This window comes from Haliotis asinina, chromosome 15 (genome assembly GCF_037392515.1).
Source record: "Haliotis asinina isolate JCU_RB_2024 chromosome 15, JCU_Hal_asi_v2, whole genome shotgun sequence".
NCBI classification, from domain to species: domain Eukaryota; kingdom Metazoa; phylum Mollusca; class Gastropoda; order Lepetellida; family Haliotidae; genus Haliotis; species Haliotis asinina.
In genome coordinates, this window is record NC_090294.1 from 26,155,077 (window position 1) to 26,175,492 (window position 20,416).

Consider the following 20,416-nt stretch of genomic DNA (forward strand, 5'->3'; position numbering starts at 1 on the left):
TATTTTAGATAGAATTGAACAAAGACTGTTTCTTTTCAGGCACATTATGACAGGTTCATACAACAATTTCTTCCGTATGTTCGATCGTGACCAGAAGAGGGACAGTACGCTTGAAGCATGTCGGGAGAACATGAAACCAAAAACAGTCCTGAAACCTCGCAAGGTTTGCACTGGAGGCAAACGCAAGAAGGATGAGATTAGTGTAGACTGTCTGGACTTCAACAAAAAGATTTTGCACACTGCATGGCATCCTCAGGAGAACATTATTGCCATTGCAGCTACCAACAATTTGTATATATTTCAAAGCAAAGACTAGCACAGACATGAACCTAGATGTATTGTTCTAATTGGTGCAAACGATGCCTGCAGACAGAACACTTGTGAAGACACAGTTCAGTCTCAGGTTTTTTGTGCAGGCGTAACTGATGTCTGGAAGTTAACATAACTTCCTTGGAAAGCGATTGTAAATATGAGAATGAATTCAAGCTCCATTCCTTGAAAGGAATAAGGATATTGTTTTTCTAAGTGATATCCCAAGGAACAAAATGAAGTCGGGATGGCTTTAATGAATCAAGGATACAGTTCAGTGGTCCTTTCTGACCAAAAGACCTGATCTTGACACATGCTCTCTCTCCCAGTCTTGAGCATAATTTCTCAGCAGTGAGACTGATTCAAGCAGCACTCTCCATAAGCATAAGTTTCCAGAAACCCTTCCACCCCGAGTGTTCTCTTACCTTCTCGGCATAAACTGACTTATCTGTACTGGTGTTTCTAAAATTTTGAGTTGGTTTTCACTAGCACCTGATTACAATGGAGTGTCTAAACACAATAGTGCTGCAATGTCTCATCTACTACTGTTAACACCGGTTTTGAAGTGCTATGTTAGATACAGGTTTATCATCCTCATAATCATTGCATTATCTATCATGTGCCAATAACATTTTCCATGATCATTTGAGAATGACGGCTGCTGTAAAGTACTTGCCAGTTCAGGCCTAGAAAATTGTTCTGTACGCTATGAAATGTTTCTCTATTCATTTCTGAAATGAAATGGCTTAATAATTTGATTTACTAAAATTAAGATAACTATCAAGTTTCTGGCATCTTTAACCTGTGTGATGAAATGTGTATTTCATGTTCTTTAAGCTGGAAAATGATTTGCATTATCAAGACTAACAAACTGTTACTGGTATACACAACTTTCATCTATTAATGAGTGAGAAACGGGTATATAACTGGCTTTAAGCATTAAATTCTTAATCTGAAGTAACAGTAATAGAAGGGATTCGTGGGGCTGACAAAGGTGTACATGTGCTTGAGGCTTTGAGGGAAGGAGATGGACTACTTTGTATTATTTTTGAGAAATTTTGGTATAATTGACCGACTCTCCTTGATCATTATGTAAGCACTAGTCAAACATGTTTTCAGGGAAATAAGAGATTGACATAATGCCTTGGTTTAATTTGCTTAGAATGGTTCTGATTAGTTTGACTTGAGCCTGTTATTAAACATGGGATCTTCCTCGCTTTCTTTTCAGTGGTTAGTGACATGGTAGTTGAGCCCTCTTTAAAATTCATCCTTTTTAGGGCTGCATGTTGTGCTTATTCCTATGTTGCTTGTACTAAAAATTACTGAGAAGCAGAAGTGTGGTTTCAAATTTTATAGGAACAGTGACGTCTCATATTTCTGTATGTCTTAAGGTATATCTTCATAAGCGATAAAAGATTGAGCTACCCTCTGTTATTGTGTTGAAGGTGCCAAGTTTATATATAAATTAACTTTCTTACAATTTAGCCTTATGATACACATTACAGATAGCTTAAGAATATGGACATCCTTTAGCTCTTGATCTAGCAATATATGGTTTTAGTGAATCAAAAGCATCAGTTTGAAAAAGTGTTCAAGCACCAAGCTAATGTATCTCCTTCCCTTTTTTGTTACGTCTGAAACAGGATCTATTCTTCAGTTCTACATTACTCTGGTAGTGCGTACATAGAGGGTTAGGTTCTTTTGTGCTCATGTTAGATTCTTTGAATTGTTTTTGCTCAAGTCTTTGCCAAACTATACAAAAGAACTGTTTGTGTATGGGATTAGGTAGTGCTCAGTCTGTTTGTTCATCAGACTTCCTTGTTACCCTGTTGCTTTCTGTAAGACCTCAGTATTAGTAATGTACTTAGTTTGTAATTGAGGATCAGTTTGTACACTTGTGCAATATGTTTTGTTATTGACATGAAATGTCATGGCTTGTCTGGACATTTCCCTGAAGCCCCTGATGGTTAGCGAAACTGATATGGCAAACCATCCCTCAAGGAAATGTCAAGAACGTTGGCTGTAGTCACACACCTGGGACACACGTCTGCTTAGGTACCTTACAAGCAGTGCCGAAGTAAGGTTCTTTTACTAGGACTGGTATGAAACCCTTAAGGCAAGGGCATATTAACTTTGCTTGCTTGTAAGTGAAGTAAAGAAATAAGTTTAATTTCATAGTCCAAAAAGGCATTCCTGGATCATCTTGCAGGATAGTGAGAGGTACAAGGAGGTTTTTATTCATGTGTTGATAGTCATTAGAAATCAGAGAATGTCAGTACTACGCTGTGCTAGTGCCTGTTTCAATAAGATGCTGGCCGTAAGCAGAAAGATGTTGACAGAAACCTGTGAGAGCTGCTATTACGTTGTAACCCAACTTCTGTAAATGGTTTTGTCTTAAGTTGTGTAGATTGTAATCTAGTAAAAAGTCTTGCCTTGAGTTTTATTCAGATAGAACTTGATGCAGACCCAGTGAAACATGGTTTTTGGTCAGGATTGCATTCCACAGTCTAAGTAAACTTAGTCTCAGTGTATTTCGTTACACTCCACCACTGAGTCTAACAAAACCTAGTAAAAGGTTGTGTCAGGTAACCTTTGAGTGACCAATGACCGTCCAATCAAACGCGAGACGGTTAAATAGATTGAAGCAATCAGACAACAGCTACTATTTAGGGATCGGAGGGACTTTCAAAATATTCAGGTCAGCAACACAGATCTCTCCACAAACCAAAATCCGCATGTAAAACACATTTGACCTGCAGTATATATGCTTTGGGGTTTCTGTTGACATGGTTAGCTTATACCATTAGCTAATATTTCTGCAAAATAACATCCTTGAAAATTGCCAAAAACACTGTTTTCAGCGATTGTATACTCACCGTTGTCATGGCTGTACGTACTCAGTGTGCATCACCCAGAATCCAGCGTACGCTAAATAGCATTCAGAATCGTTTGGATACGAACCATTTCGAGATTAAAAGTTCAAAAGGTATATGCGAATGTGCACTTTCGTGATTTGGTAAGCTGTTCTGATTGGTCACTCTCAAAGGTTACCTGCCGCGACCTCCCATAAGGTTTTGTTACTCGGTAGTGGAGTGTAACGAAAAGTACTGAGGATGAGTTTACTTGGACTGTTCATTCCATGAATTATACAAATGATGGCACTGAACCAATGTTGTTAATTAAGATTAATCAAAATATATCTAAGGTAACCTCAGTCTTGGCTGAATCTGCAGTGTGTCCCAGAAGAAACTCACAGATCATTCCATTATGAGTTTGTACTCCTGTATGTTTGTGAACATATATAACATGTTATGACTTGTGTTGGCAATGAACTTTCATTGTAATATCTATCAGGTACACTCATTTGTATGCATATCTGAAAGCTTGGATTTGCGCTGTAGCATTCTGTTGCACTGTAACTGTCTTCAGTGTTGTTTATCAAAGTTGAGTTTTTCTTGTCCCGGTTTAATCACGTACCAAATCCTATTTAGCCTGAATTGTGCTTGTGCCATGATATTAATATGCTACTACTACTTAATGTTTTTACAACTAAGAAATCTAGTCGTGTGAAACCTGTTGATTCACATTAACAATTCTAATCTGGCCTGAAAGATTTGACATCACCATCTCTTTATGTTCCTCTTTCCACTAGGATTTCATTCTGTTTTCAAAATTAATCAGTCTGTCTTCTGTTTGGCCCAGCTTACTTGTATCTATCCATGCTTGAAGTTATTAAAACATGGATTTGGTCCATGTTTACTAAGATTTGTGACCACCAAGGCATATTTGAATTACATGACGTCAGACGAAATTTTTGCATTCCAAAGCAAACTGTATGCATAATGCTGAGGTTTAACAAAACTGTGTACCTGAATATTTGTTGATAAAATTTGTTGATCATATATCAAGTGATACAGTTGAAATGTCCTTAGCATTAACTTGCCACAAGTCATGTAGACCTTGTGTGTTGCTAAACACCGACTTGGCAACCACTTTTCTCTCAAGTCAGTTGATTTTTACTTTATTCATATATTTTGGGGGTTTTTGATTGGAGTTAATTTTGTGCACCAATATTCAATTCGCAGCTCTTAGTAGAACTGGAAATATATTTGTTGAATGATACAAACGTACGTAATAAAAGTTCTCAGGGGTTATTACAACCCAAATATCAACAATACAGATTGGATTTAGAGTTTCCCCTCCCTATTTTGCCTGCCCTCTGGTCTGTCCATTTCCTTCCAAAATAAAGCAGTATTGCTGAACTGTACATAGAGATGAACAAAGCTATTGTGATAAGAAATGAATCAAAGGACCAATGTGAAGACTTGAAGAGAATGGTAACCAGTCAGGAAGCTAGTTGAGATTAAACCTGCACCAGCACAAGGCTGCAAGTATTACGCAAGCAGCGAGCGACTAAATAAACAGTGGAGACAGACCGAGTGTTGTTAAGTGTGGATATGTCGTCATGTATGACATGTGCATCCATCCCATTGTTATCATTGCCATGCAGGTAGTCAGTCTCATCATTGTAGACACAAGTCTGTGTCGTCAAAAATCTGCTACAGCAATAAAAAGAAAAAAATAATGGTTGGTTTTGTGTTATATGAGGCTGGAATAAGGTGGTGCACAGAAACCATTCACCTCTTGCAGTGGCCATGTTAATGCTGGTTTCAGTATGAGTGAAGTATTGCAGCTTTCTGTATTGCATGTTGTACAGAATCAGAAGGTATGGTTAAGAAAGCTTTTATCTGTATTTTAAAAAAATCTGTTGTGGTTGAAGACAATGGCTTTCCTCTCACATTGTCAGGCTGAGGAGTTGTCGATGCCAGTGTACAACTTATAGTGTTTCATACTGACTGTAGCCATTTCACTTGAAGTAGGTGGTGTATTTATAATGAGCATCTAAATTTCTAAAAGAAAGAAAAAAAATATCAAAAACTAAAATCCAAAACACATTCCATGTAATGTCAACAGAATTTATTATGAATGTGATGAACTTTAAAACAAAAAAAACAAAAACAATTTTTCATAAAATGGTCATGGTTTATTGACGTGGATATATACACTAACATGAAATAGTCATATGAAGAAACAATGGAATTCGCAAGTGTTTTATTTGGTTAAGTTAATGTCATGGACAACAGACCAGCCTACCTGGTGCAATTTGTATGATTTTTTTTTATCACTAAATACGATTACATGTCCAGATAACAGGTTGTATGCCAAATGGAGATAGTCTTTCAAAACTAGTTTCATTCCATACTCTAGTTCAGCCTTTAGTAGTAACCGTCACTGAGAATGTCCATGTGTTTTCTTCCAGTATTGTTTGTCAAAGTCATCAACATGCATACTCGACTCCTTACTGATACATTATGATTGCTTACAAAGCCATTAAGTAACTCTTGGATTTGAAAATCCAAAAATTATCATTCAGAAGGTTCTATACCTCAGAATAAGCAGTTCAGGGGCCAAGTATGTGTATTGTACATACTGCTGTCCAGACATCAATATTGCACATTCCAGAGACGTGCTGGGAGGAGCCAGATTATGTTCCTTATGAGATTGTACACTTCAACACCTCAAGATACAAATTTTAGCCACCATGAATACACTTTCGATCAAGGACATCTCACATTATGTCCACCACTCCAGGATAGACTGTAAAATCACTAAAACAGCTTTATCGATGTACACATGAAACCACAAGCTGACAACATTCATAGAGGTTCCATCCAGTAATTGCACAGCTTTGATTCTGGCTAAGCAATGAGCTTTTTTCTTGAGGGGCTTGTCAACTAGTGTCCAAGGACATAATAGAAACAAAGTTCCCTCTTGCACAGATGACTTCTTGGAAGTGGATCAGCATAACATTACCCAATCTACCAGTCTGCGCTGTTGTGAGCCAAATAGTCTCTCCTACCAATGCCCTGGGCTTGTTTTGTCTGCATTGCCTCCAGCTTGGGACAGTCCGCAATACGATGACCCAGACCACCACAGTATGAACATCCAATCTCACCTGGAATAAGACACATAATGATTGAAACTACATAATTTTGAATACTTATTTACAAAGCATAGATCATTACAGAACTACAAAAATAGGCACACTATTTTCAGAATAATTGGCGAGTTGAAGCTAAGCCATGTTATCACCACTGTCAAATGTTAACTGCCTTGAAACACCACAGCACTTCAATTCCAGTATTAGCCCGAATAATTAAGGATAGGAAAATGGATAAGTTAACCATGCAACACTCAATACATTATTTGTTTCCATAATCCTCTGGACTATATTCTCAAAATATTTGTACCCCTCGGAACTTCATATTTAAAGCCCATTCTTATCACATTAGCTACACTCAAAGTGAATGTACCGCTTTGTTCAACTGTCCCTTCGCCTGAATATATGCCGTGATGTTTATAACTAGGCAGTCAAACTTGTGATTCATAAACTCTAAATCTAGACAGAATTCTTATTATTTCTCATGCACCACACTACAAAATCCAGTGTTTAATCTTTCAAATATGTAATCAAACATTCAAAGAGATGAAATATCCCATGCAACATAACCGTACAGTGGATGTCAATGCATGTGTCTTTGTTTGGATACTGACCGCCAATGTCCAGATACTTCTCGCTCTCTGAAGACAGAGTTGCCAGGAATGCTGGCACCTTCTGTTTGGCTTCAATGAGGAGATGCTTCAAGTCAAGCAGCACAGACTCATCTGCAAACACAAAGCCATAACTGTTAGAACTACAAAACTAAACTCTTAATTCTCAAACGAGATGGTACAGAGTCATCCTTGAAATGTATGTTGTTCTTACCTGGATGTCCGACTCAGCAAGGAAAGAATTGTCATGCAGACTTAAGTGGATTTTGTGGTCAAACGGCTACCAAGTGTGGGCAGACCTTGACTGCACTATCAACCACTAGTTTGCTGGTCCAGAATTGTTTCTGTTCAGCTGACAGTGACAGGCGATAATACTTGATTACTGTGTTGTTCATCCTTAACTTTTAGTTACTCATCTTGGCTTCAAGGTTTCTTTAAGAAATACGTACAGCCAGGATTAAGTAAGTATAAATAAAAAATACTGTATTGGTCTATTCAAACTGAGTATGGAAAATGCAATGTCGGCACCCTCAGTTATTTTCTCACCGACTGTCTTATTGATGAAAGTTGTTGCAATGCCTGTCTTGCCGCAACGGCCTGTACGTCCAATTCTGTGAACTAAAACACAAGGAAAATAAGATGTTTTAATTTGTTGCAATAAATCAGAAATGATGCATCATGTGATCTTTCCAATAAGACTATCAGCATCATGACTTTGCAGTTCTCCATATAAATGCGCAAATCATTCAGACAATATGTGATGTCTGTCTCAAAAAATAACTTTGAAAAATATTTCACAGATGAACATTCAGGCTTTTTCATAATATTGTTGTGTGGCTATATCATGTCTCACAGTAGAACACCAACACACTGTCACAAGTATCTTAGTTAAGCTTTGTTAAAGGGAGACAACTTCAAAACACTATGTATGGTGGATCCAAGCAATTTTGCTTGTAAAGCACATGAACAAAAGTCTGCAAAACCTCTTCACAGTTCCCATGAAGGCCGGGTTAGAACTGATCTTCAGTAACCTGTGTTTGTCGTAAGAGGAGACCAAAAGAATGGAGTGGTCAGGCTCACTGGGTTCGTTTATACGTGTCAAACAGTTCCCAATTGTGCATATGGTGCTCATGCTGTTGATCACTGGATTACCTGGTCCATGCTTGATTATTTACAGATCGCTGCCATATAGCTGGAATATTGTTTAGTGCCTCGTAAAGCTAAACTCACTCCTCACAGTTAATGGGAAATCAACCACAATTTACTACTTTAGTTTAATTTCTACCCATGTGGGGAATCGTAGCCAGATCTTCGGCGTGACGAGTGAACGCTTTAACCACTAGGCTACCCATCCTCCCCTCTCCACACACAAACCCTTGAAAATAAATCACATACAACCAGTAATTTCTTGCTACTGAAATATTTACAAGTATGTGCATTGTCAAATGCAATCATGATTAAACTTATTTATGAATGGAAACATTCTACAAAATATCTGTAGTCATCACACAATGTTTCTCAGTTTTAGTTGCAGCTTAATCTCACCATAGTTCTCAATGTCCTCAGGCATGTCGTAGTTAATAACATGTTGAATGTCAGGGAAGTCAAGACCCTTTGATGCCACGTCGGTAGCCACAAGCACGTCTTTCTCCCCCTTCCTGAACTGCTCCACTGAGCGACTTCTCTCTTCCTGGTCTAAAGCAAAAAAGTAGTCCTGACACCAAATACTCCCACTGCAGACAATACCTTGCTGAGCTTATTTATTTATTCGTTCAATGCCTATCTAACTAACATTAGACTGAAAGCCTTATTTCTAAAAAACCCAAGGTGTAATCTTTATTGCTGCTGTTTTATGAGTGATATTAAGAGAGCAGATGTGGAAGTTATCAACACGGAAATAGTAGCCTTTTTCAGAGAGGACAGTGGTCATAGGTTACCATTCCTGCATCAGGTCACTTGAACCACATGTATCATATATCATGTATCATGTATCATGTATCATGTATCACTGACCTATTCTGACCATCCCCATGTGACTTTGGACACTAGGGACCTATTCTGCTCCATGACATGGGATATTGGGGCCTATTCTGCCCTATGACATGAGGTACTGGGACCTACTCTGCCCCCTGACACTCACCCTTCCCTCCATGTATAGCAACAGCCTCCACACCCTTCAGTAGCAGGTACTCATGTATGGCATCAACATCCTGTTTCTTCTCTGCAAATATCAGAACCTGGAAATTCAAATTCAAATGTGTTGTTACGTTAATTCATTCCTAACATCAATGACACCCTTAGACATGCCAACTCATTATGTTTAGCCGATCATTTGAGAGTGGCAATAGATTAATTCAAAATGACTACCAAGTTCCTCAATACAGTAACAAACTGTCACATATGGGAGAGAACTCTTCAAGGATTACAGTCCTTCATAGAGGAAGGCTAACACAAAGTCAAAAGCAAAAAATATATAAAGATATACTGATAAAGCCCACTGGATTAAAAACAATGTAGTAACTTCTGAAATAAAAAGCAAAAAACTAACACTATTATTGACATGGTACAGATGGAGGAACACCAAAACCACTTATTGGAAGAGGGCTGTGGAATTGGGTTTCTTACCGGTGGTGAAGTCTTCTGGAGACATTCCAACAAGTACACCATCTTGGCCTCCTGTTTGACGTACTCAGCTTCCTGTATGACGTCCATGCTGGCAGCACCGGCTCGGCCGACGTTGACAGTCACAGGCTTCACCAGGGCACTGCGGGCAAAGTTCTGGATCTTCTTGGGCATAGTAGCAGAGAATAGCAGAGTCTGCCTCTGACCCTAAAGAGACCAAAGACATAGTCAGGAACCATTTTGACCATCTGATAATCAGTTGAATGGATCGCATGGTGGGTGTGTAATTGATGCCGGGGCACTATCACAAAATGAACTGAACCACACACATTGGTTGTTTGCTTTGTTGTTCAATGCCACACTCAGCAATATTCCAGCTATATGACACTATCTATAGATAATCAAGTCTGGACAAGACAAACCAGTGATCAACAGTATGAGCATAGATCTACACAGTTTGGATATGATGACATGTACCTTGACAATTTGATCCCCTCGTACCAGAAACCAATTCACGGCTGGGAAACCCCACAGTACCTCCACTAATCAGCAATATTAGTGTGGATTCTTTTTAACCAGAGTGAGTGAGTGAGAATCACTTCTAGCAATATTCCAACGATATCATAGCAGAACTGGCTTCACCCACGGTACCCGGGTGGGGAATCAAACCTGAGTCCGCAGCAGAGTGAATGAACACCTTGACCACAAGGCTAACCCTCTTAACTGGAGGGTTAACAACAAACTGACAAAACAGGCCTTTACAGAAAAAATACAAGTCATGGGTATATCTCATTTTTTTAAACAGTAAAGTAGAACTGGGGGTGTGAAGAATGTAAATCAGAACTTCATTAAGCGGAACATATATACATAAATCCCTGTTGAATATATTGGCACAAATGGCCATTAATTCCTTGCAGCTGTAGTTCCCATTTCCCATGAACTTACCTTAAAGTAGGAGAAGATTGTTCTGACATCCTCCTCAAAGCCCATGTCAATCATCCTGTCTGCTTCGTCCATGCTGAGGTATCGACAGACATCCAGATTAATCAGTTTCTTGTCCAGCATGTCCATCAGTCGACCGGGCGTGGCAACCATGATGTGCACACCCCTAGAGAGGAGATATAGAAGAGATATAGGGGTGTCATCAGCATCACATGCAGTAAAGTACTTCATAGCTACGAGGTGACAACACCCTTGTCACAAAGTTGGAAATCTTCATAGGTCCAGTTAATATCAGTCTTACCAAATTCATAAGAAAACACTGGGTGAGTGAGTGAGTGAGTATGGTTCTACACTATTTTTAGCAATATTCCAGAACTGTCATGGCAGGGACACCAGAAATGGGCTTCTCACATTGTACCCATGATGGGAATTGAACCCGGGTCTTCAGAGTACCAAGCTGATGCTTTAACCATTAGGCTAACCGACTGCCACGCATTAGAAAACAGCATGCCTCCAGTGGATAGTGTGAGGTGTATTCAAAGAGAATTTATTTTGAAAACCGATACAGCCTTGAAACACGAATCAATAAACGCAACCTGTATCACACTACCCCATCTAAATCTATGACACATGAACAGAGACATTCCATCTTCAGACAAGGCCATCATGTTTATTGTTCTCACCTTCTGATGACCTCCAGCTGATCTTTCACGGACATGCCACCAATACACAGGGCCGCCCTCAGCGCCGGGAACCCGTCAGCCTCCAGACACTTACAGTAATACATGATGATGTCGTGGGTTTGTTTCGCCAACTCTCTCTAATGGGTAGAAATATCAGTATTAAATATTAAATGAACCCTAATCTATTCATCAGGTTACAAAAAAGGTTTTGTCAGATTTTGCATTCAAATTGGACATTTGTGAGATATCGGAGTGAAGAGATCAAAATGGCTAAAGGGAGATAATAATGTGCAAGAATTATGAATTATTTCCCCTAAGACTGCAGATGCCGTATTTGAACGTTTTAGTCAGTACTGCCATCACTCGTGTCTGCTTGCATTTCTGTAACATGACCATGGCAGGCACATATTAAGGTCAGTGTGGTAACTCATGAGGCTCTACCCTTTATCAAATGGCCCCGACGTCAACAGATGATAACGCCATACAGTGCCTCACCCTTATCACAAACCAATCTCACCGTAACTCACCGAAGGACAGATGATGAGGCCATATGGCCCCTCGCCCTTGTCAAATGGCATCCTCTTCTCCTGTTCTAGAGAGAACATGATGATGGGGAGGATGAACACCAAGGTCTTTCCCGACCCGGTGAACGCAATCCCGATCATGTCACGCCCACACAGCCTGAAACATCAAGAGAGAACATGATCCAGTTTACTGGGATTCATGCTGCAATATGTTCCTGTATCATACTCCAAATTATGGGAGGGGGAGGGGAGTGTGTGTGTGGAGAGGGCAGTAGCCTGCAAAAATGCTATTTAAATTGTTTTGGCATCACACAATACATCAAAAAGCAATCAACTACCCCAGAAATAAATAACAGTCCCTTCAACATATTCCCCCAAATACGAGAGCAATTCAGTATCCCTTTTTTGGTTTATTGAATAGAAAATGATAATGTCCCACAAAACCAGAGGACCAATAAATAGACAATAATTAGTGGTCCTGTCTGTACTTCACTGGTCCAAAATAACATACATACACACAGACCTAACAGATGGACACACACAGACAGACAGGCAGACCTGACAGACATAAATGTTCCATTATGCTCTGGAAACGACAAAGAGATGGACAGACAGATGGACAGGCAGACAGAAAAACTGACAGACAGACAGGTGGACAGACAGACAAACATGCTCTGTTATGCTCTGGAAATAGAGATGGAATGACTGACAGACAGATGGAAGGACAGACAGATAGACAGACAGACAGACATATGGACAGATGGACATGCCGATTGCAGTATCCCCATGCACTTAACTATTCATCAAACCCAGCTAGTCCCTAATTGTCATAGCTCCTATGTTATTCTCCAGCTGTCCTCCACTCACACAGCTGGTATTCCTTGCATCTGTATAGGCGTGGGTTTGAGGATGCTCTTCTTCTTCAGCCCGTTGATGATAGCCTTAGGGAACTTCATCTCCTGGAATGTCTTGATGGGGGGTGGCAAGTCCTCCCCCTCTGTCAGTATGTGCATCTTGCGGCGCAGCTTCTCATGGCGCTGGAATGGCATTGCCAGGACACGGCGTGGAGGGCGCCATCTGATAATGATGAAGAGTGAAGGTTAAAACTGTGTAGCCATATGAATGACGTAAAACTGGAAAACTGCAGAGTGTGGTGAAAAACAAGAATACGACGGGGTGGTGGGGTAACCTTGAGGGCAAAGCAATTCTCTCTGACACTGAAGATCCAGGTTCAATTCTGCACTAGGGTACAATGTGTGAAGTTCTGGTGTCTCCTGCCATGATATTGCTTGGAATATTGCTAACAGCATTATAAAACTCAACTTATTTACTCACTCACTCACTCACTCACAAACTCCAATAAAAGCATTTGAAACCGTAACCAGGGGCAGATAACTCTAACCTTCCTTACCCAAAAGTGAAAGTACAAATTTTAGTGCATGAATATATATTTGGGGGCAAGAAAGAGAACAACACAGAGCACATTTGTCTTTTCTTGAATTAACCTTGACTATAGTCAGCACTAAAACATATTTCACAGCACTGCTTTTTATTTCAAGAAGTAAATGGTTCTCATCAAAATGTGTTGGGCCAAATATAGTAACCATTGTGTAAAAAGATTATCTCAGAATGTCCACATTCATATGACTACCTTTCCCAAATTGTGGCACCTACCCTGTTTTTATCGGATCCTGATACGAAATACCTTTTGCTAACTCAGCCACACCCATCAAAGCTGAAAATAAAGGACATATTTTTCACTCATCTACATTTGATTTTCTCAGTGCTTAGACTATTCTTCTGTTATATCAAACTGATAGTAAAACTAGAAATGACATGACAATTCTTATGGGGTACACTGACATACAGCAAGAAAATTAATATACTGGTGGATAGTATTAAATTTTTATGATTTCAACTCATGAGAAGATGTCTCTTGCACTGACCTTTTTTCTCAGCAACACTCTCCAGAATCTTCTGTTCTTCCTTCAGCAACTTCTCACGGGCTGTCTCCTTCCGAGCTGAAACAAGTAACAATAACAGTTCGCAGTCTAATTACTGCCCCTTCATCTGTTGGTCTACCCATGAAGATATATGTTAGAATTGATCTTCAGTAACCCATGCTTTAATATGTGGCAAGTAACAGGACCGCCACGATATAGCTGGAATATTGCTGAGTGCAGCATAAAACTAGACTCACTTAGGAGATAAACATCATGTGTTGCCCAATTTCCCAGTCTTATTGAATCTTTGAAGCACAGCTGACGCCGTTGATTCCAAATGAAATATTCCCGTGCTTCAAATACTCAATAACACCCGGAAATTGGCCAACACATGATGTTTATCGACATTGTAAACAAAAAAGTAAACCAAAGGGGTTTTACTGTCTACACTCAATTACATTGAGTATGGGTACAACAGTGAAGTGTCATCAGCTGGCCGTTTCAGCTGGTTCCCATTTTAGCATCTGGAGTTGCTTTGTTGTGACGTCATTCTAACTTCACATCACAATATGATTTGAATGACGTCACCACTGTTGATGACACAACAAAACAATTGTTTATGTGTCAATACGCAGTGAATAGTCTTGCAGTTTCTGGGAATCTAATACCATTTGATCATGTTTGTCAACCAGTCAGATTACAGAACACAGTAACTTTTGGTTTATAATTATCAGTTGGTCACTCCAATCCACAGAGATTTACAGGACGCGAATTCCTGCGTCCTATACACATACAAATTTACAGTGGATGCAACGAAATTTATTATAGCATCCACAGGGATGCAGAAAAAGTCAAAATAGATCAGCCTAGCACATATCCTCTAGCCTGTGACTCTCAGTTTTTACCCTACCCCAAATATCCTGCCTCCCAAATGACCCTACAACAACAACACTCCACAACACCGACCCGACCACACCATTTTCTAATCCACACCTTGAAACTATTAGTCATCATCTTTCTCTCCCCACCCGTCTACCCCACCCTGCTCTTCCCCATCCATCTTAACCCTTACCTTACTCTTCCACACCCCTTTCCCACTAATTAATCCAGCCCTACACTCCTCTAACTTCATCTCCTCACCTGATTTGTGACCCTCCTTCACCAGTGCCACCTTTAAGAGTCTCCTTGCCCCTCACTGACAAACACTACCCACAACTGAGTCTTCAACCGGCCCTGTACATCTCCTTGTCTTATCACCTCTAACCCACCTCTCTCATTTCAAACCCTTCCAAACTCTCCCTCTGTTTCTTCATCTCATTCACCACCTACCATCATCCTCCTCAAAGTCCCTTACCTTCAGCCTTCTTCTTGAGTTCACTGTGTTGATCAAGCAGACTGAGATGGGATTTGGGTCCCAAAGAATCCCCTTCTGGATCCTCTTCCTCCTCTTCATTGGTGGAGGACTTCACCTCTTCCTCCTCAGCCTTCAGCATCCCAGCACGACCCAGTCTCTTTTGCATTTGCTGGGCCTTTGGTTCATGAAAGCAAAACATGAAAGCATAACAATCCCTCAAACATGGTAAATTGCCAAATCAGTTCTTGAGTAATCAAAATGACAGAACAGAACCAATTTGCCATATGTAACTACCTGTAATTTCTTTCTCTGTTTGATGGGAACATATGGGACGTAGTTGTCATCATCTGATGATTCAGACTCCTTTTCCTCTCTGGCATAACGCTGCAAATAAAGTAAAGATTATAGTGTCCCATAATCCATCGTCGTAGGTTAATCTGGACAATCTGGACATAACATGCACAATAGTTTCACATTATCCTTATGATATTATATATGGGAAGATTTCCACTCTACCATTATACAAGGTTCTTGAGAAAACGGAACTTACAGAATATACTTCACTCCGTGCATATGAGAAAATATGATTGCAGATTTCAACGATACATTTCGTGATTGTGATGTGATCTACCCATACATGCAATTACACATAACAAAACAGAAATAGAAAAAAATGGGGACTATTTGCGAAAGATCATTTTCACGTTGCAACAAATTACTGTAAATTTGGTAGGGGGGTGTCTTTTTAAATTTTACGATATTGTCCTACTTTTCGAGCATATGATCCCGGTTCCATGTTGGATGAAATGGGTCCCGACGAAATTTACCAAACTGATATCAACAACAACATATTGAAAACGTTAGGGCACTGCATGTTAGAGTTACGTCCCTTTACACGTTCTAGTCACCTAACAACTTTCCTAATACAATGACGCTTACAGTAGAATGGGTTTCGCGTAACAGATTAGTGAAATAAAACAAACCGTTATTTTGTGGAGAGGGTGGTGATATTAGTGTCTATTAACAATAAACTTGGATATCATAATGTTTCTGTTTTGTTGACATGTTTATTTTGATGTGTGATTTATGTTAGTTATTCAAGCAGATGTAAATTATATATTACCACCTTTAACTAAATTTCCATGTTGTTGATTTAGGATGGTTCAATATCACTTTCCCTTCATATTGTTCATTTTTAATTAGATATTAGATATTAATTAGATATTAATTTTTTAAAGCACATTTACTTTATTTTTTAATGTATTTGTGTGAGTGTGTGTGTGTGTGTGTGTTTTGTTGTTGTTGATCTGTTCAGTCTTTGATATACTCTTTGGCATTTGTTGCTAAAATTATACCGTTTCACTTCTTTCATTTACCATGCCACTCAGCTTAAACACTCTGCAGCAAAGTGAACTACCTCATGTGCATCATGTACACCTACATACTTATGTGTGACGGACCGTACAATGTTGTACCAGGGGTCGCTGGCTCACATAGGTACAGATATAAAGAGATGAAGGAGATTCAAATAAGTGATGAGGCGTGTGGATTACATTTGTTAACTGTGTTTACAGTATTTTGTGTGTAAAATGTGTTTTAATATACCCCTGGCAACTTTTTCTTCTAATTGATAGAAGGGATGTTCACTAATGCATTCAGCACTGAGCATGACACTGGGTCGTGTTGTTTTTGTAACGTAGTTCAATGTTGACGTAAGCAGGAGTCACCCTACCCTACATGTCCGAGGGAGTCACCCGATCCCACATCCCATTTGGTGGGAAGACAACAAACAATTTGTCACATTATGTTATCATGAGAAGGTAAGTGCGAAGTTATCTGCAACTGAGATGGAGAATGGGTTGTCATTTCCGACACGCAGCTGAAAACGGTCACTCCTCCCACATCCGAGCACATGGGTGTTACGCACGCTTAAGGCGTCACAATTAGCAGTGCAAGGTTTCGTTGTTTGGGCACGCCTGAAAACTGACTGGGGTCCGACTAGAGCAGTCAACGTCTTAGACATGCTCCCTGATTAAAACGTTTAGTTTTACTGTTAGGGGTTTTTTTTCACATTTTTTAATAATTTTATTTATTTTGAAATTTTATTTCTGGTCAACATTTCATTAATACCACGGTTGAGACACCACTGATGGGGTTCACACATTGTGCCCATATGGGGAATCGACGTGAATTCGGCGTGAAAAACGAACAGTTCAACCACTTGGCTACCCTACCGCTCCATCCCAGATTAAGCGAGGTGACGCGCGTTAATAGCGACCCTAAACCTAAACTTACTTATTTACAAGAGCACAAGGGTACTACAGGACATCGAGCGTACACGTTGTAACCTACGTCTGAAACGCTGCTAAAAATGGCTTTAAGCGAAATTCATTCAATCACTCGGACATGTGGGGGCTTTTTATTATTTATTCATTCATTCATTTATTATGTTTGTTTATTCCCGTGTTAAACATTCAGGTATGAGACCTGTAGTAATAAGTGCATTTATATTGTGCTAAACTCCATTCTCTGCCGGGATGTTTCATTACCCCGGGTAACCCGATCTGCCAGTGAGGCGCTATTTTCTTAGTCACGTGACTTATTCCACCGGTTGCTCATTTTCTGCTTGGTAAACAGGGGCGATTTTGAACACGCTCACATGCCTAAGGTGTCTCCACAGGTGTTACAGGTGCATCGTTGTAGGGCAGAATTGAAGTCGTTGAAATTCTCAGGGGTCAAACTGCCAAACAAGGTCACCCATCCAAAGACTCTCCGAGGTACCCATCGAATCCTGACCAGACAATTCAATATGTGACTTTATGAAACACTGTTCACGTCTTCGGGATATGATGCCATTCTATCGACCCATTGAGCGAGATTAACAACATGTCCATTTGGTCACCTCTTGAGAGCAGGATGGGTTAGAATATTATCACATGATTTGTGGAAGTACATACAGTAGAGGTTGGACAACTTAAATCAATGCTTACTTGTACGTAATCACCAGTGTATTCGACTAAGAGGGGTGGTTGGGTAGCCTAGTGGTTAAAGTGTTTGCTCGTCACTCCAAATATCCAGTATCGTTTCCCCACAAGGGTACAGTGTTCAAAGTCTAACCCTGGTGTCCCCTGATATCGATGGAATATTGCTAGCAGCGGCGTAAAACTTGAACTTACTCACTATTAAACCTAGGACATTCCTCGATTTCCATTCGTTTTTTCATTGCGTGCGAAGGCCAATGACGAAGTTGACTTTCTGTTCACAGGATAAAAAGTGACAGATATTTGTCGGATTATAACGCCACGAGACAATGCCCGGGAATCGTAACCGGAAGTATCTTTAAGAAGTAAATTCCTGTGTTTTTTCATTTGCAGATAATTTTATCATAATCGTGACGCTCACTTCCGAATATGTTATATCTTCAGTAGTAATAGCAGTGACACCCCAGTGACGTCACGTGACAACAGAGCGCACGGGCACGCACGCACATGCCTTCGTGTCTTTGCGAGGATGAAAGACTTAAAAAATATCTATTTTGAGATGACCCTCTCCCGACTCGAAATGCAACACAGTGCAACACATCATCACCTTGTCCCTACAAATGGCGTGACGAGGGAACACCTTAACCGCTGCCGTCCCTATAATGCTCATGAATGTGATGACCGTGCAAGTGCTTTGTGGTAGTATCACTGCCTGTGAGCGAGATTCTCTGTGCAAGTAACAGTTTAATAAAATGAGAATTCCCCAAGTGAAGATGGTTTTCACGTAGAGGGGTTAAAAGAAGTTAGCAGATATATTACTTTGCCGTACGTAAGTTGATTCTGCAAACACGTTTTGGAGAGTGGCCTGTTCCCCGATTCTTGGAATATTGGCTTAATTGTACCATTGCACAAATCCTGTGATAAGTGAGTGAGTGCGTTGTAAATAATCGAGTCTGGATCAGACAATCCAGTGATCAACAGCATGAACATCGACCTGCGCAACTGCGAACCGATGACATATGTCCACCAATCAGGGAGCCTGACCACACGATCCCTTTACTCGCCTCCTACGACTAGCATAGTCGCATTTTGTTGCAAGCATGGGTTGCTGAAGGCCTATTCGACCCCGGACCTTGAGGTGATAAGAATGATAAGAAAGAACCCAGTATCCCAGGGGTGTAGCCCTGCTGAATACGGTAAACCAAGATATTTACTACTATTATACTGAGTGAGTTTAGTTTTACGCCACACTCAGCAGTATTCCAGCTATATGGCGGCGGTCTGTAAATAATCGAGTCTGGACAAGAGAATCCAGTGACCAACAACATGAACATAGATCTGCAGCATTGGGAACCGATGACATCTGTCAACCAATCAGGGAGCCTGACCACCCGATCATTACGACAAGCATAGTTGCCTTTCATGGCAAGCATGGGTTGCTGAAGACCTATTCTACCCCGGACCTTGACGGGTCACCAATATCATAGAAAACCTCTTCAAATTCGAGTGAACAGCTATTATCAGAGCATCAAGCTGGTTTCAGAGAAGAGCTCTCTAATTTGGATAATATTTTTACCTTGAACAGTTTAGGACATAAATATTTTTGTAAGAAGTGGGGCGGTTGGTTAGCCTAGTGCTCGCTCATCGACCCGGTTCGATTCCCCAAATGTGTGCAATGTTCCCCGTCCTAATATTGCTGGAATGTTGCTGAAATCGCCTAAAACTAAACTCACTCTCTAACCGCGCAGGAAGTGAGGTCAGTTTTATTGCTTATTTGTGGATTTCGGCAAGCCATTCGAGTATGAGAATGTTTTATCCAAACCTACCTGCGTCCGTCAGGTATTCACTGGAAACTTAAGAAATATGTACTATAACGTAAATGTTTCAGTAAAAGAGCTAGTAAAAGTGAGATGACAGATATATTTGATACGTAGTCTGGTGTTCTACAAGGTTGCGTTTTGTCAATTGTACTATTCCTGCTATGTACAGAAGAACTTGTAAAAGAAATATTAGCTAATGAGTCAAGAGGCATAGTCATTTATGAAACAATCCACAATATATATATTTAGTATTGTCCACGGATGACGAATCTATATTAACATCGTAAGTTGTCAAATTACAGCGAAAGAGTGAAGTTTTAGGGAAATACTGTTTGAAGTGGCGTCTCTCAAGAAACATTAACATTAACATATAAAGTGCTAATGAAATCGTTCTAACAGCATGCGGATGCATGCTTCTAGTTATCAATGTTCATTGTAATAATAATCATAGTAACAGTCCATTTATCATGCACATTAATCCATGCACATGCATGCTGATTGGGACTCATGATCCCATAATTATCCTATCTCGGTGTTGACAGCAAACTGGTTAAAAAACCAAAACAACAACAACACTTCCCTCTATAGCCTGTCAAGTGTATGCATATGACACAACGCCCACACAA

General features: G+C 40.0%; 2 protein-coding genes across 5 annotated transcripts in view; one reads left to right on the plus strand and one right to left on the minus strand.

The window, feature by feature from the left end:
• LOC137266152 (serine/threonine-protein phosphatase 2A 55 kDa regulatory subunit B alpha isoform-like) overlaps positions 1 to 4,864 on the plus strand; it is a 36,351-nt gene extending 31,487 nt beyond the window's left edge. For all 4 annotated transcript variants that reach the window (XM_067801639.1, XM_067801643.1, XM_067801640.1 and 1 more), the window contains exon 8: positions 40 to 4,864. In XM_067801639.1, coding sequence (XP_067657740.1) covers positions 40 to 316 — 277 coding nt within the window. In that variant the 3' untranslated portion in view covers positions 317 to 4,864. The remainder of the gene's footprint in view (positions 1 to 39) is intronic.
• Positions 4,865 to 5,251: 387 nt separating this feature from the next.
• On the minus strand, positions 5,252 to 15,902 carry LOC137266151 (probable ATP-dependent RNA helicase DDX41). The gene is made up of 15 exons (XM_067801638.1): positions 15,759 to 15,902; positions 15,284 to 15,373; positions 14,990 to 15,164; positions 13,639 to 13,713; positions 13,367 to 13,427; positions 12,560 to 12,769; positions 11,696 to 11,849; positions 11,169 to 11,305; positions 10,489 to 10,651; positions 9,547 to 9,750; positions 9,062 to 9,158; positions 8,467 to 8,616; positions 7,468 to 7,539; positions 6,925 to 7,035; positions 5,252 to 6,325 (listed from the first exon to the last, which is right to left on the minus strand). The coding sequence occupies exons 1-15, from the start codon at positions 15,783 to 15,785 to the stop codon at positions 6,189 to 6,191; spliced, it is 1,863 nt and encodes a 620-aa protein (XP_067657739.1). The 5' UTR covers positions 15,786 to 15,902; the 3' UTR covers positions 5,252 to 6,188.
• Between the last annotated feature and the right edge of the window lie 4,514 nt (positions 15,903 to 20,416).